A 16,762-nucleotide genomic window follows, 5' to 3' on the forward strand; every position below is an offset into this window, starting at 1 on the left:
GGCCTTGAAATAAAGATGAGTTTATGTTCAGGGCGGAGACGGCAAGCTGTGGCTACATATCAAGGACATGTCAGCAGCCCGTTGTCATCATGCTTAACAGTCATATTGATTTTACACTGGGCTGTCCTAGACAAGCCATATTTGTTCAGTCTTTCTAATAACAGAGACTTATAGAGTCTGTGATCAAATTATCGGGTTTTGTTAAGAGTTTCTCTGACAAAGCAATTAAACACACAACCAAAATACATTAATGTATAGATTAATGTTTCAATTTTGTTCTGATGATTGTAAAAAGTGAGATTTTCCAAATTATTTGTTATAAATTCTCAACTTTTTTGATTCTACTTAAGTTCTACTCGTATTTAGTTGTGACACTGTGCTTTCTTCTTTTTTGCCCTTCCCGCTAGGAAATCCAAGAGAGAGTTTTTTTTTTAATTCTTATTATATAAATATGACTATTGTGGCTAGCATGCAGGACTACGTTAGTTCTAACACGTTATTTTTTTTCAGCTTTAGTTTATATGCCTAAGTTACTCTAACTGTACATCAAAAAATTTGCAAGAATTGCAAATTAATAATTTTCAACCTAATAATCCAAAACAGCGTACATGAACTGAGGTCTCTCCTTGATCAAGAGTTTCCTTGACCTGAGGGGTTTAGCTGCACAAGCTCCCCAAACTAAACTTTTATTCATAAGCAGTTAATGGGAACTCTTCTTTACTGAGCTGTTTTCATTAGATGCAAATCTATTCTGTGAGGTCCCTCAAGATTGTATACGGTTCAGGGCCCAAAATGCAGTAAAACAGTGAGGGTCTCAAGGTTTGATCAGAGACTTAATGACAGTCTCGCCTATGAGAATGACACTTACAACACTTTGGGGGACCATTAATAGGGTTGCAGTGGACAATAACTCCTTGCAGGCACTTCCACTCCCCAATGTCTGCGCTACTTTTACGGGCTAAACAAGAGGAGGTAGATGGGGAGTAAGAGGGGAGGACAAGAGCACTGGAGCACCGGCATCCTTCAGCCTCCTCAAAGTCAGCTAGGCAGCTATTAACCTTGGATTGGACTGCATCAAGCAAGAAATTATTACGGCAAGTTATAATTTTATGGTGGTGGGGGAGAAGCACAAATAAATTCAGGCCGGTGGGACAGGGTAATTGGAGGGCCTGGTAATAGGGTCCCCCCCAAATGAACCTAGGTGTAAGAGGAGAGAAGTTCCAGTCCTCCTCCCCCAGGTGATTTATCCTTCATTCTTCCAAGCCTGGGGAGTGACTCATAGCCTTCAGCCACTTGGGCACTGAGCCCAGCACTTTTTAATTATGTGCCAGTGGTGGGAGGAATTAAAGCAAGGAGAAGGAGAGAAGGGAGATTTGTAAGAGGAGGGGGCAATGGAGGGATGAAGCCAAGTCGGCTTGTGGCTCCCACTTCACGGGCTTCACCACTAAAGCTCTTTAGCCGCACAGATGACAGTAAGCAGGACAGAGGAGTAGCGAGCGGGTGAGAGGTGCCAAGCTCGGCCGCTTTATCTCGTTAGCAGCCTTAAATGCCATGCCGAGGCGCCCTCCGATCTGTCATTTTCGACTATTGGTCTCTGAGGGATTTGAGAGGTGCTCAGCGAGTTAAGAGAGACATTTCCACCCTGCATTACGCTTAATGGGAGGTGGAGAGGCCAGCAGGCTTATGGATGCAGCAGAAGCTATCAGGGCTGAAATGCCAATTGAAAAAACATTTTTCATGCGAGTTCAAACTCACCTAAGTGAGCTAACCAGTGTTGGCCAGAAAACTTATGCAGAATGGAAAAGAAAATGAGCTTCATGAATAAAACAAGCCGCACAGACTGGGCCCACGATTCAGCTGTAGGGTCATCTGAAAGAAGATGACCTCAAGGATGAATAATGATCCCCCTTAGCTTTTCAAGCTCAGGATGCCCTTTGACATCAGACACATTTGAATACATATTAACGACTGGTGGGTTTCTACAAAACAACACATTGTAGATGGGAGAAAATAGAGCATCAAGTAACTTCACTCTTTAAAATTCCTTCATCATAGAGTTAATGAAACGTTGACCGTTGTTTGCATGAGACTACCGGTGCCTTAGTTTTAGCCGGTGGCAAAATTTGAGGAATGTCACAGACTATATGTTGGCTTGTTAATATAACAAAGGAATCATGAATGTTAAAGTAAGGACATTACTGTACTCTCCTTACTGTAGTCCAAAATTAACAGGAACTTTAAGTTGTAATGCATTTAATGAAAAGAAAAAAAAAGTATTTTAGGAACTAATCTAACAATCACTGCAGATCAAACAAAAATAGTCAGAATACTGCCTCTCTAGTCGTTATTTATTTCTTAGAAGTCATCTTACAAGTAGTTCTCAGTTCCAAGACGTCTTCCCGGGACCAGTGCTAACTCAATACAGAGACCGCTATTAACAGCTTTTATTTTCTCATTAATTCCTGTTCTATACTATGCATTATTGCCTGCTAATATTCTGTTTTTAATCAGTTAAACCCTTAGTTGTGTCACACTTGTTGAATAGTTTGCAAGATTTTGACTAAGAAGAACAACTTACTGATTTGAGCTTAAGGAAGACACAGAGGAAATATATGAAGCTACCAACAATGTATAACAGGAAAGCACACAGAGAGACTAGGACACACTGTCACCATTCCCGAAAGGCTCCGTATTAGCGTCGCTACACAGAACTTGGACTGAACCATGAAGGCATTCAGTGCCAGACTGTTTTCACACTGAAGTCGGCCAGAAAATAGGCTCCCTCTTTTTAAGGCACACATAACGCTTCTTCTTACTCAGAGAGCTAATTATTTCTTCTCCTGTTTAGAGCCAACTGTTACTGTCATCTGTCTCCGTAATGACCTCTGCAAGATGTGCATGTACGCACATGCACCCTTTCATTCTGTTTCCTTTACACACTTTTAGACACACCAACGGGTTTACAGCCCCAACAATCAGACAGAAACAGAAAAAAAACAGATGAATGAACACAAAGGATCCTTTAGATCATCTTTTACGGTAGACAGCACATATGAAATATTGGGTGCACATATGAAGACAAACTGAAATTAATTATTTAAATAAAAGGCATCAATTTCAATCAGTACAGAAATAATTTATTGATTAACTATTTAGATGGGCATAAATTTAAAATCAAATTGCTTCCCAAAATAACTGTAGAAGTTCTAAATATTTGGTTTTCTTATCAGTTGGACTTTCCTCCTGTTTTGTCCCTGTAAAGAAATTATTTATACACAATTTGACATTAACTGGATTTCAACAATGGAATTTCGTGCTATCTTAAGAGTGAAATTAGGCTAAAATTCACATCTGCTGTCTTAGTTTCTCTTTTTTAAGAAATGTTACATTTCTTAAATTTAACATGAATCTTTGCAAATTATCATTTCAGGCTGTGCATCTACATCACACACACAAAAAAAGAGCTACAGTTCCACCGCAACAAAATTTCTTCCATTATACCCTTCCTACAGTAAACCCTATTTTCACTGGCTGCATGGAACACTGAGTCATGCAAGCTGCAGGTCAGCTGCCTGTCTGAAAACCAGCATACAAGAAATATGTCTGTTTGGAAATACTTACTGTTGTGAAAAATGCAGAATATGGCAATGTGTAAACTACGAGAGTACCGCTTATTCTCATTCTACTTGGAAACGGGCCATTAAAGTGGTGCAGGACAGGTCTCAGAACTCAGACACCAGTGAGGTGTGCTTTAGGAGTGACAGAGGTGGGACTTTATCAAGGACCTGCTCTATGTTCGTTCTTATTTACTTATGTGATTGACAGACTAACAGATGTCTCGATGATTATTATGTTTACAGATGGCATTGTGATCTACAGAAAGAGGACACATGTAGAGGAACAGATAGAAAAGTGATGTATGTATTGGAAAAGAGAGGAGTGACGATTATATCTAGAAATAATTCATATCAATATTAATAAAAACTTCACACATATTTTTTAATTTAAACAAAACCATGCAACAACACTGTTTTGTTCCGTAGATGCTTACTGACTTACAAAGACAGCCCATTTTCTGATGGCTGTGTTAACCAAAATAATGCCTCTTGACAGAGCTCAAACCATCTCAAACTGGTTTCTTGAACATGCTTCAACAGTCACTAGCTCTTAATCAAAAAGCACCTTTGGATATGTGGCTGATAAATATGTAGTAATGGTTTACTGCTATACCAGTACAGATCAACATCTCCAAGAGATGTTTCAAACATCTTGTTGACTATCTCACAAAAAAGTAAAGCAGCGTTATGGGAGTAAGAATTAAGAGGAAATGAGTGTTTAACCTTTTAATAAACAGACGTTTCTAATAAGCTAGGAGAATATCTCTGAGAAACAGACAGAAGAGAAAAATAATTTCATTAGTATAAGAACGATTTGTGGGGTCAAACACAAGGCATACGACTCGACTTTAAGACCTAAGATGACACCATTTTTTTTTTTTACTTTGTCCAAATACATAAAGCAGTGTACAAGTCTTATAATTGCTGAGTATAGCAGCAATACCTTTAGTTGCCAGTGGAGAAAATGTACTTTATGCCAAGCTTTCCATAAAAATGTAAAATTATATTCTTACTTGATTGTCAAATTTTAGAGACTGTGTACCCACGAGGAAGCGAATAGAATCAGTCTCAGCTGTTTGGGCCGTAAGTGCACGAGCCTGCAAAACAATAATAATGTATCAATGGATAGAGACGAGTAGATTTGGGCGACAGAAATCAGGTACTACCTACCTGAAACTCGAGACCATATATGACAGGAGCGTCGTCTTCCATCTTTCACCTTGTCGCCAATCGTTTCTTATCCTTTGAAAACCGATTCAATTAATAATTACCTTAAAAATAACTGCATTTGAACCGTGCAGCTAAAAACAAACGACAGTAGCATCACTTCCGTGATTTAAGACAAGCGTATAGTTACATTTCGTAAAAACAGCCTGACAACGTTGCTCCGCGCTTTTCATTTTACGTAAAACAATTTCAAGAATAGTACTCTGTCATCTATGACGATGCTTTTTTGCGTGGCACATGCGCATTACGTTTTCATCCGTCAGTTGCAGTGAGGTAAGAATATAGCAATGTGTTTTAGCTTTCGGTTTATTTTCTGTATTTTAGTCTTGCCGGACTACAAATGCAGTTTGTTGCGTTTATTGAAAAAGCGTCGGTGGCCGTCAGCTAAGCACCAGATAGCGGTTAAGTGAGGGTAAAATATGGTGAATAGCCGGCTAATGTAGCATTAGCCCAATTGCTATGTCAAGAGAGAAACACTTTGAATCATACCCGCATAGCATAAAACAACGTACACTAAATTTACTTTTGTATCTGTATGTCAGTGGCAATGATATGTTTTGTAGCTATTAGAGTTTGTACTGACAGGAAGTCAAGCTTTTCAACTTCCTGAAAGGAAAATAGGGAACATAAGGCAAGGGAGCCATAGGTTTCCTACCCACAGCATTAATAATCTAGAAACTAGGCATATAGAGTTCCATTTAGACGTACTTCTCATTAAATTCAAAGATTGTCAGAAAGCATATTGACGTAAAATTGGAAAAGCACATATTGCATATGTTACATACAGAGCGATACATTTCATTTATTATTTTGTCATTTCTATGATGATTGTGGTTGAAAGCAAATGAAAACTTCCAAGTTCAGTTTTTCAGAAAATTAGAACATTATAAGACCAATACAAAACGGACGATTTTTATTAAGAAATGTCAACATACACAGCCATGGAAAAGACTGGTGACTAGACAGTTGTGCAGTGGACAATCAATGACAAGACGGTTAGACCACAGTTGTTTCAAAAGCAAGCTTATCACCTTGTGCTTCCTCCCTGATTATTAGATGAACTGCCATTTAATATTTAGAAAAAGTCATTCTTATTGGTTTGTTTCTTACTATTATTCTCATGCCTTTAAAATCAATTGGATCAGGATTTCAAACTGGTTATGTGGTTCTTAAACTGTGCAGAATTAAAACTTTATTTTTTGTATTCTTTAATAAACTGAATAAAACCGTATTTTAACATAGATGTTGTGATATATGGACAAGCTAACTTTAAAATTGTAATACGTTTGTGTTTCTTCAGGAGCATTAAGATGGACAAAGTGGAAGCTCATGCCCAGCGGCCTGTGTCTTTGGGCATCACGGTTGATGATGAAGCTGCAGTTTCAGAGCCCGCTGCAGAAGCCACCAGTCAGATTCCCTCCGAAGATAGCATCCTTCCCCAAGAAGACAGCATCGATCTGGGCGGCACAGACTTTGTCACACCCCAGGGAGACAGCAGCGCCACACCCACTGAGAGCTTGATGGACAGACTAAATGATCAAATGATGGAGAGCGTCATGATTTCTGACTCGCCTAACAACAGTGAGGAGGACGATGTGGCTCCTATCGACTCCTATCTGGATGGTGGGGAGCCGGAGAATGCAACCCCTGGAAACATAGAGGACGCCAGTGAAATTGGACAGAACACGACAGAGATTAAAGTTTCAGTGGACCAACTGGAACAGGAATGCTCCGAAGAGAAAACAAGAGAGGGGGAGACCGTACAACAGCAAGTCCCAGCTTCTGTCTCACCTCAAGGCGATACTTTGAGTCCAACTGCTAATTCTGATGATGTGCTAGTCAGAGGGATTAGTCCTAAAGATGAGCCTGTGCCAGTGTGCACCATATTCAGCCAGAGCACCCTGCCGAAGTCGTTGGTGCCCGATGGCTTCCAGCCTACCCTGATCAAGTCCCCCAGCTTTACCATGGGAAGTGCGGGTGGAAGTGATGAAGCTGTGACCCCCAGTAAGCTAACTGCTCCCCTAGTTTGTCAGCCCAGCCCTAGCCTCAGTAAGTTCTTTGCTGACAATGGACAAGCCAATCCAGCCTCTGACTTCTTTGATTCTTTTACTGCTCCATCATCCTTTATTTCTGTCTCTAACCCTAACGCTGACCTTTCTCCTGGGCCTGGCCCGCCACCCATGCCTCTTACCCCTGACCGCCAGCTCTCTTCAGCCTCCTCTATCTCCACCCCAGGAGCGCTTTTAGACTCTGCATCTCCCACGCCGAGCCCAGTGTTTGGCCCTGCTCCCACTGAACCGAACAGCAACTCCCAACCTCTTCCACCCCAGAATCTCCCAGCTCCAAGTCCGGCCCCGGTCCCCACTTCAGCCACACAGGCACAGCCCTTCAACCAGCTCCAAGCTGTGTTCTCAGGGAGTGATGACCCGTTTGCGATTGCGCTGAGCTTGAGTGAGGTAGACAGGCGACATGATGCCTGGCTGCCTTGTGAGGAGACGAGAAAAGTCTTGATATCTGTTGCCACCCAGCAGTACAGCCCTGCATATGCAGAGAGCAACAAACTCACAATGCCTGGGCTGAAATTTGACAACCTGCAGGTAAAGACATTTCAAACTTTTCAATAATTGTACGCATTAAATAAGAGTGACTTTTTATCTGTAGATTCATCAGCTATTTTCACATGGATTAGTGCAAACATTAGTAAAGGATCAGTCATTATTATCGTTATCAGCCTCATATTTAATGAAATTAGCATTCCTTAAAATTATTTAGCTTGTAAAACCATTCATACCCCTTGACCACATTTCTTCACATTACAGCTACTAACCTCAATATTTTTGGGATTTTCTGCAGTAGAGCTGTGAAATGTTTGTCTCTTTCTTAAGATCTCTCACCTTCAGCAGTTCACATGCTATTTTTCTTACCTTCACACAGTACCATTTTGCCCCCTTTCCTACAATGATTTTGTACATCTAAGCAAACCTTTTTCTTAACAATGAACTTAAAGCACGGTTCATTTATTTATTTTTCAGGTATTTTCACAAATTACGGCACTACTGCATATAATGCTACGTAATTGTTTAATGTTTTCTAAGACCTTTTATTACACCAGTTTCATTCATTTTGGTTCTGATCCTTATTTTACCTGCTGACACCTAGAAAAGGACAGATTACCATGTACCATGTATTGAACCAAAGTAGCTAAACATTCTACTGCTGGTAGTTTTTATGCATTGGAAATACAAATAAGACAATTATTTTAATAACTGGTTGATTGATATGGATTCATGCATTGTCAAGTCAAAAACCTGATCAAGTAGTAGAAGTAGTGGGTTTTTTTTTCCAAACAGTTGGGATGGACTCTAGATGCCCTCAATGCCCACAGTAGATATTTTTAGTAGCTGAGATATTAATGCTCGAGGTTTTGGGGACATAATGTAATGGTAAAAATAAGACATTGTGGGTTAACTGTAATCAGTATTGCTTTTTTTTATGCAGGGGGATGCCGTAAAAGACCTCATGCTTCGTTTATTGGGAGAGCAGGCAGCCATGAGGCGTCAGGTCCTCACCGCCAACTCTGTGGAGCAGTCCTTCATCGGCCTCAAGCAGCTCATTGTAAGTGGTTTACCATCTTTTTGTTTATGAACAATCGGTGAAGCGTCACGTCTTAAAAAGCTGAACATTGTAAAAGGTTTCAAGTCAAAAAGTAGACTTGAAATAATTTAAATATACAGTGCCTTGCAAAAGTATGTATACCCCTTGAATTGTGATAAAATATAATAATAATAATAATAATAATAATAATAATAATAATCTGATAAATATATAATATAATAGTGAAGTGGAAAGACAAAATCTTATGTCAAGAATTTTCTCATTTATAAGATGTCTGCAAAGTCTTGCACAAGATGAAATGGTGCTGTTGGAAAAAAAATGCTTGTTTTACCACAAGTCACATAAGGGACAAACACAAGGAAGAAGGTGCCCTGGTTACCTAAACTAAACTCCACATAACACTGTGCCATAATGCAAAAGTGTTTGCATCATGGCAAACACTTTGGTGGCAGCATCATACTGTGGGGATGCTTTTTGTCAGTCAGGATAGACAATTTTGTCAGAGTTGATTAGACATTGGGTGGCACTAAATACTTTAGACGGAAGCAGAGCAACTTCTTCTCAAAGTACAGCTAGAACAATACGGAATGGTTTAGCTCAAAGTATATAAATATGATGAAATGGCGCTGTCAAAGTCCTGACCCAAATTGAGATTCAGTGGCAACGCTGAAAAAATGATGTTCGTAGATGCTCCCATTTAATCTGCTCTCATTCTGTTTTGCAAAACTGTCTGTTTCTAGATAGATCAGGTAGAGGCAAACCCCAAAAGACTTAAGCCAGCTTAAGTCAATATTCTTTTCTGCCCATTTCAGGATAATGAACTGCCTTGTGTTTGTTGATCATAAAATTATTCAGATAAAAATAAAATATGTTAATATTTTATCAACTCTCTATTCTGTAGGTACACCTGATGGTCTGGAAAGTAAAAATATTTAGCATTTTATTCAAATCTACTTTCGAGGCTGAAGTCTAATTATTTTAACAGACAGTGACAATCTTATTTATCCTCCAAAACATTTAAGTTCCAGAATGCAGGATATTCTATAGGATCTCGTTTTTATTTGAAGGGCACCTTGAATTTTAATGATGTAATGAGCTGCCCACTTCATCCATCATATAAACTGTTAGCCAAAGAGACAAACCTAGATTGGACTGTGAAAAGTTTTGTTCCATGCTGCAGACTTCAGATGTTTGATTTGGAGAATATGCAAGTCTTACGTAAGGCTCCTCAATGAGTCCCGGTGCTAAACATCATTACTCAAGCACAGGCGCTGTCATGAAGCTGCACTTCACTTTCTGGAGGTAAATGACAAAGCTGCAGTAAGTTACCACAGCTTGGCATTCTGTGGCATCTACAGACTGTCTGACCTTTGGACACTCAGCCTGTAAACGTCAGTGATCCTGCTGAAACTGCCACCAGGTTTGGTCTCAGCTGACTGAAAACAGTGAATCACTCACCTCCTTTCGGTTCAGATTATAGTTCTTCATCTGCCGAGCATAAAAATGCGTGACTTTCTGTGTGACCGTGCAGTCTCACCTCATTCCTTTTTCCTGCTGCCGTCTATCCATTTTCCCACCGCCACCCCAGCCTTGATGCGTTCCCTCCATCACAATTCATGACCCACACATGACCCTGAGAGACAGTTGTTATTTAAGACATATGCACAGCAGCTTCGGCAGACAGTGTTATAGAGTGGGAAGGGAGGGGTGGAGCGAGGAGATGGAGAGGCAGAGATCCACTCGGCTCACAAGTTCTTTTCTCCTGCTGTGCCCATGTATTATGCATGGGACTGCTGTGCATATTTCAAGGGCCTTCTGGACTCGGTGTATATATAAACACACACAAGCTGGTACTTTCAGTTTCCCTTCCACTGCACTATATCTTGTAGGTGAGTGCATGTGTTTGAGTGTATGTGTGAGAGGATCATATGCCGTCTGCTGATTGGTGTGGGTGGCTCCCTGGAGCACCGGCTGAGCGAAAGGGGAGAACTGGGGAGCCGGTAAGGTAATGCAGCCCTACAGCAGAGATGGCAAAGAAGGAGAAAGAAAGTAGTGGTGTGTGTGAGTGAGATGTATAGAGACGGAGGAGGGCTTCACCTGGCCTTAAGCATAAACAAAGGTTGTACCCGGCATTATATATGTAGGGCTTATTGGACACTTTGATGCTGCTTTATCCTAAAAGAAACTCATGAAAGTTTGCGGTTTTAAAAAACTAGGGCAGCTGTTGGAACTGTAAGATATATACATTAGCAAAATGTCAATGTAGCAGGGGACTGCTTGAAACTCTGAGGCCTTTAAAAGACATGTAGGTGGACTTTATTTAGTATTACTGAAGGTAATTGCATTTTATGCTGGGCTGTCATCCTAAAGGTTCTGAATACAAATTAAAAGGTAAAACATGCATCATTCTCTTTCGGCTTAACAATTATGCACCACTTGGAAATAACCTATCACATGAAATCCAAATGTAATACATTAAAGTTTGTGGTTGTCAACGAGACAAAGTCATGTTGAAAGAAACATGAATATTTTTGCAAGACACTTCAAATTGTCACAACTTGTTTTGTCAGGTTTAACATCTAATGTATGATTTAATGATACTTTGCAGCCTACACAGATGAAAAAAGTAGTGTTTTTTAAATGTTTATAAAAAAACATCTCAACTACTTGTTACTACTTGGTTTTTACATTGAATCTGTTGGTGTTGAACAACGGCATGGTATTAGCTATTAGCTAATAATTGACTCCTAGTTTGAAACGTTTCTTTCACAGTTTTAATCTTAACTTTACCTTTAAGCATCAAAGATAAATCATGTTGTGTTTTAGGCTACTAATTTGATTCGGCATTACTTTGTGGCAGGCTTTTTACCCTTATTACCCACTAAGCTCTACCACATTAATAAAAAAAAGTAGTATTCTGCAGACAATTCTGTTTTCTAAAAACAAGGAAATTCTATGTTTTCAGTAGAATTTTTATTATTAGTAAAAACCTCAGAAATAAAACTGAGAAAATGAGCTTGAAACTTTGAAAGTTTAAAGTTTGAAAGTTATCAAATTAATTATGAGTCAAACTGGTTGTTTGACCAGTTTCTATGGCTGATGCCTGTAGAATAAAAATAAAGTCCAGATATTTGATGTTGATTAGTTTTACTCTGTAAAATGTATATTGTTTTTAATAAGTCATGTTTGTGGCATAAGGATTATGCTAAGACATCAATCGTATGGCAGGTGGTGAGGAGCTCCAGAGGAGTAAGAGGCTCCAGTCCAGATGATATCATGAGAGCAAATTGCTCAGAGATCTTTAACTGTTTTGAAATTATTGCTGACTAAGCTACAACTAATTCAACGAAATGTCTGTTTGCATAATTTTTTGTTGTTGCTGAGTTGTCAGGTTAGCAATAGTTTACTGTTTTTAAATTGTAAACTGTTGAAACTCAAAAAGTGTGCTTTTGTTGATTGTCACTGATTAATTAGACTGTGTACCTCACAGATGTTTCCTTTTTGGGCTTATTGCCTGATCTGCCTCTGATTGGCTTAAATGTTTTCTTGTCTCTCTCTATATGTATATTGATTGGTCTTTAATCTGCAACAAGCTGACTGTGGCATGTAGCCAAAATTAATCAATTTTGCACAAATTAGAAAACTGGGTTTTTTTTAGATTCTTCAGCACCATGCACTGATCTACTCTACCTTTTTTCACCCTGGAGTTGTGCATACTTTCCACTCTGACTGTTGAATGTAACTTGAGAGCCTTTGATTAATGTGGTTGTGTGCAATTATTTATCTTCCCCATCTCTCCTGCTTCTCTCCCTGAATTTGTAACATGATCATGCACCCACAGCTTTAACTGACATATATTTGTTGAAATGCACAGGAAAAGGGTCTGTATAAAACACATATACATAGTTTCGTTGTCAATCCTCTAATCAAGATCACTTTCACTGATGTATGGATCAGACAGCTTCTTCTCCGTTTCCTGCCTTCTCTTTTTGAATTCTACTGATTTACTTACTAATAAATTATGAAATTTCTAAACTTCTGAGATCAAACAAGCTCGTAGATCAAAGCTGCCGAAGGTGATGTATCTCAAAGAGCTGGGAGGGAAGGTTAAAAACGAGAATATGAGAGGACGTGCACAAGCAAGCAGAACATGCACCCACACACACCATTACTCATACGCAGACAGGGAAATGAACATGTCAGAATGCTGCTGGCCGTTAAAAGCAGATTATGGGTCAAGACGTCCAATCAATCATATGGTGCGGAAACATGGGACAGCCCCTTCTTGTACCTTCTACCTGCTCTTCAGACGTCTGATTGGACAGCCACATTCCTGTGTCTAACCTGTATTTACTTCATGACATTATACATTATCTGATGTTTGCTGTCAGCCGTGATCCTCCTCAGTTTATGGCATTTTGCTCGGGTGACATTAGTGCTTCTTTAATAGGGCTGCATTCATGTGCGTTCGTTGCAGAGCCCCGCTATGAGCTGGCAGAATGAGTCATGCTGCAGAGTCTTGGAGTGACTGCACCCTATGGCACCATCAGTGCTCCCTTTATTCATATATACACTCACACGTTTATAGCACACACAAAGATGTCCTAAAAACAGCCAAATATATATATATATATATAAGAATAGTCAGTTTTCTCTTCTTTGGATATATCTAGAGGTCTGATTTCATACACACAATCAGTTTCCTTGCAGATAAAATTTACACTGAAGAAAAACTTTACCACTACTTTACAGATCTGATGAGATGTCTTTGATGCACCTGCTTAAAGGAAAATAACTGCCTTCGGACTAAAAAAAAAAGCTTAAAAATATCACTACTGTTTAACTGTGGAGATGTTTTAAAGAATTTCTTTCTTACTTGCTTTTCTTTGTGACCCTTCTTCCATTCTTGTTTCCTTCCTTCCTTTTACTTTCTCATGTCCTTCTTTCTTATATCCTACTCTCCTTCATTGGGTCATAAACCCTCCCTGTCCTCCAGTCATTTCCCTGTTCTCATCCTTCTTTCTTTCTCTTTTTTATCAGTTCCTCATTTCTTCCTTTCTCTGCTTTTTCCTTCCTTCATTGGACACCCTTCTTACACCCTTCTTTTGTTTTTCTGTCCTTTCTTGTTTCCTTCCTTATTTCCTTGTGTCCTTCCTTCCATTTGTCCCACCTCCATTCCTAGTGTTCTTCTTTCCTAACATTTTTTCTTGTGTCTTGCCTCCATTCCATCTCTATATGCCTTCTTGCTATTGTACTATTTGTCTGTTTGTTTTTGCTTCCTTATTCAAAGGAAGCAAAGATATGTATTTCTATATTTCCTTCCTTCTTTTTGTATTTCCCGATCTCCTTCCATACATCTTTCCTTGTGCCCTACCTATTTCCTTCTGACCTTCCTTGCGTCCTACCACCCCTTTCTGTACTTCTTCCTCTCTTTTTTTACTTTGTCATTTCCTCTCTCTCCTTTGTTCTTTTTTTCTTTCTCATGTCTTCTTTGTTTCTTTTTTCTTCACTTTTCCATCCTTTAATTCTTTTTTTCTTTTCTTCATTTCTTGTGCCTGTACTTCTTCTCTGCCTTTATTAACCTTCCTTCTTCTCTTCTTTCTTTCCTTTGTTCCCTGTCTCCATTTCTTCCTAGCTTCCTAGCATCTTTCTTTGTTTCATTCCTTCCTTCCATCGTTCTTCCCTTGCATCCATTTGCACACTTTGCTCACTGTAGAAATATATTTCTTCAATTTGTAGTCAGTGTTCACGGTGGAGTCTGTAGTGAAGTTTAAAAAACTGAATCAGGAAACTTAAACTTTTACATAAAGCATTTATGTTGGAACCCTGTTATACATTTAGTCCTTAATTCAGATATTAGAAGAACTGTGAATACAAAACTTTGCACTCAATTGTTCAATGTTTGTAAGAAATCATTAAACAAAGCTTAGATAAGCAAAATTATCTAACTGTCTGACCAGCAAGTGATAAAAAAAAAAAAAAAGAACTCTTAAGTGCATGTTTATTTGGTCCTTAAAGGAACTGTAGCTGTTGATGACACTGGATAATCTATGCACAGTTCGGGACTGCTTCTCTAGCCTTCTCTCTTTGTCTTCCAGTGACCTCGGTCTCCTCTCTTGTCCCGACTGTGGCGTGGTCAGCAGTGAGCTTGTCTCTGGCTCAGCACCACCCAGGGCTGGCCTCATCTGTCCCCTTCATTAGCAATCACCCACCTCCTCTCTTTCTCATCCCCTCTTTCTCCAACGTCTTTGTCTCTCTCCTTCTTTCCTCTTTGCTGCCCGCCAGAGAATCTAACCTCTCCTTCCTCCCACAGTTTGACGCCGTCTGGGCCGGAGGCCAGCGTGTATGTTTGTGTGTGTCATTGCGTGTGCAAGGAAAGAGCGAGAGAGAGAGAGAGAAAGAGACCGAGACCCACCTCGACTCGTTCAGACAGCCTCCTCATAATGACTCCAACGACCCAGCTGCTGCATTGCACTTTGATATCATTGCCCTAACCTTTACTTGTCATTATCATAACCTTTCTACATAGCTGTCATTTCCACCTCTAGTTACTCTCACAGACCGGGGTCTGAGAAACGCACTGTCAGCTTTTGTTGCGCTGAAGGGCATGTTTAAACCTTAGCAGAAGCTTTTCTCACCTTGCTCTATGTACAGTGGCTGTGGCCATATGATCCTTGTTGCAAAGTGCAGGTAAACTTCACCCTGTTGCTTACCAACACAGTGCCTTCTGACATCTCAGGAGTGACACTGACAGAAATGGTTTAGGAAATGTTGAAGTAGAATATGACACTTTATGGCGGTATGTCATTGCCAGTATGCCGGTGTATGGGACTTACAGCTAGTGCTTCACATTTAGTCCCCCTGGCACAGACTGCTGCACAATAGTACATTGGTTGAGATGACTGACAGAGAAGTCTGCAGTCTCAAATCACATGGTGCCAAATTTTAAGTCGGCCTGCTGTTGGATTTTAACATCTTCCTCACATTGATTTCAATATGGTGATAAATGGCCCGTTTTACTAGAATAAAGAACAATGATAGTTATTTATTGCTATGATGCGTTTGCATCATACCACCACAAATCACAAGTGTTTTTTATGTAGTTGTAATTTGTGGAAGTGCCCTCACTTTTTAGATAGTGTATGATCAAACCAACAACTCTAATTTAATAATGATTAGATTTTGTTTCAAGTTGTACAACATTCTTAACATTCTTATGGTTTATATACCATGTAATATTTACATCGTTTTATCAAGTAGGCTTTGTGCACACAGAAATCATCAAATTTAAGCAAATTCTAGAATTTTAAATTTTTTTTTGCTCATTTTGAAGGAGAATTAAAGTAGGTTCATTGACTTTCTTATGAAGCACCTCGTGGAAAATCAATGCTACCTCCTGAACATTTTCTATATTTTTTATGTTACAAACATACCTCATTCATACCCATAATTTGTGTGGATTTTATTTGACATAAAGTTGTGCATAATTATTAAGTGCACATTTAAATAATGAAATTCCTGCACATTCTGCTATTTATAACAACTCGAGCTTTGCCAGGTTGGATTAAGTTCATTTGTAAATATCAATTTGCAAAGGTAAAAAAAAAAAAGAATACATAGTTATCTTCACAAAGGGACCAAGGCTTGCATGTACTCCAACAGGTTCATGAACAGCAGCTTGTTTAATTTATGTATGCTTTTTCAGGGGTTTTTTGGATGATTTTTCAGTGGAGAGTAAATTACTGTGTTTTGGTTGATTATGTAGAATACTTTGAAATTCATTGAAGTCTGAAGCCTTAATGTGATAAAAATGTAAAAAGAAAAAAAAAGTTCAACAGTTATAAATAACTTTCTCTCACTAGATTTTCAGTTTTAGTTTCCATGTCAACTAGCATCTTCACCTCTGTGTGTTGTGCTCTACGGATAAAGACTTGCCTACTTCGTGAGCCGTTGATTGCAGATCAGGGTGTGCACACAGCTCTGAAAGCTGTCCTCCGTAGCACTCTCTGACGGGAATAAGAAATGCCGTTACTGTTGACAACCAAGCCATCAGGCACTATCCAGTTGCCCACAACTCAATCAGTGGCTGATGTTACCCAGAGGAACCTCACTTACAACATGAAGCAGTGTTGAGCCAACTTGGGGAGTATTATTGGGAGTTTTCTTGCAAGCTATGTGCAAGTACAGTGTATTAACGTGGTGTTTTATGTTGCCTTGTGTCTCACCATCTCTCTGTGATACTGTTTGAAGAGTCAGAGTGATTGCCTGTGGGAGACAAAACGACTGCTTTGTGAACTGCATAT

The 16,762-nt window shown here is 39.4% G+C and overlaps 2 protein-coding genes across 2 annotated transcripts in view; one reads left to right on the plus strand and one right to left on the minus strand.

Annotated features, from left to right (window-relative positions):
* Positions 1–5,018, minus strand: part of eipr1 (EARP complex and GARP complex interacting protein 1) — a 52,334-nt gene extending 47,316 nt beyond the window's left edge. Inside the window, exons 1-2 of the mRNA XM_008399624.2 lie at positions 4,788–5,018; positions 4,631–4,714 (exon numbers count right to left, since the gene is read on the minus strand). Of these exons, the coding sequence (XP_008397846.2) occupies positions 4,631–4,714; positions 4,788–4,829 (126 nt within the window). The 5' untranslated portion in view covers positions 4,830–5,018. The remainder of the gene's footprint in view (positions 1–4,630; positions 4,715–4,787) is intronic.
* trappc12 (trafficking protein particle complex subunit 12) overlaps positions 4,979–16,762 on the plus strand; it is a 29,134-nt gene continuing 17,350 nt past the window's right edge. The window contains exons 1-3 of the mRNA XM_008399625.2: positions 4,979–5,117; positions 6,145–7,441; positions 8,343–8,459. Coding sequence (XP_008397847.2) covers positions 6,155–7,441; positions 8,343–8,459 — 1,404 coding nt within the window. The 5' untranslated portion in view covers positions 4,979–5,117; positions 6,145–6,154. The remainder of the gene's footprint in view (positions 5,118–6,144; positions 7,442–8,342; positions 8,460–16,762) is intronic.

This window comes from Poecilia reticulata, chromosome 22, assembly GCF_904066995.2.
Source record: "Poecilia reticulata chromosome 22, P_reticulata-male-v2, whole genome shotgun sequence".
Taxonomy (NCBI): Eukaryota; Metazoa; Chordata; class Actinopteri; order Cyprinodontiformes; family Poeciliidae; genus Poecilia; species Poecilia reticulata.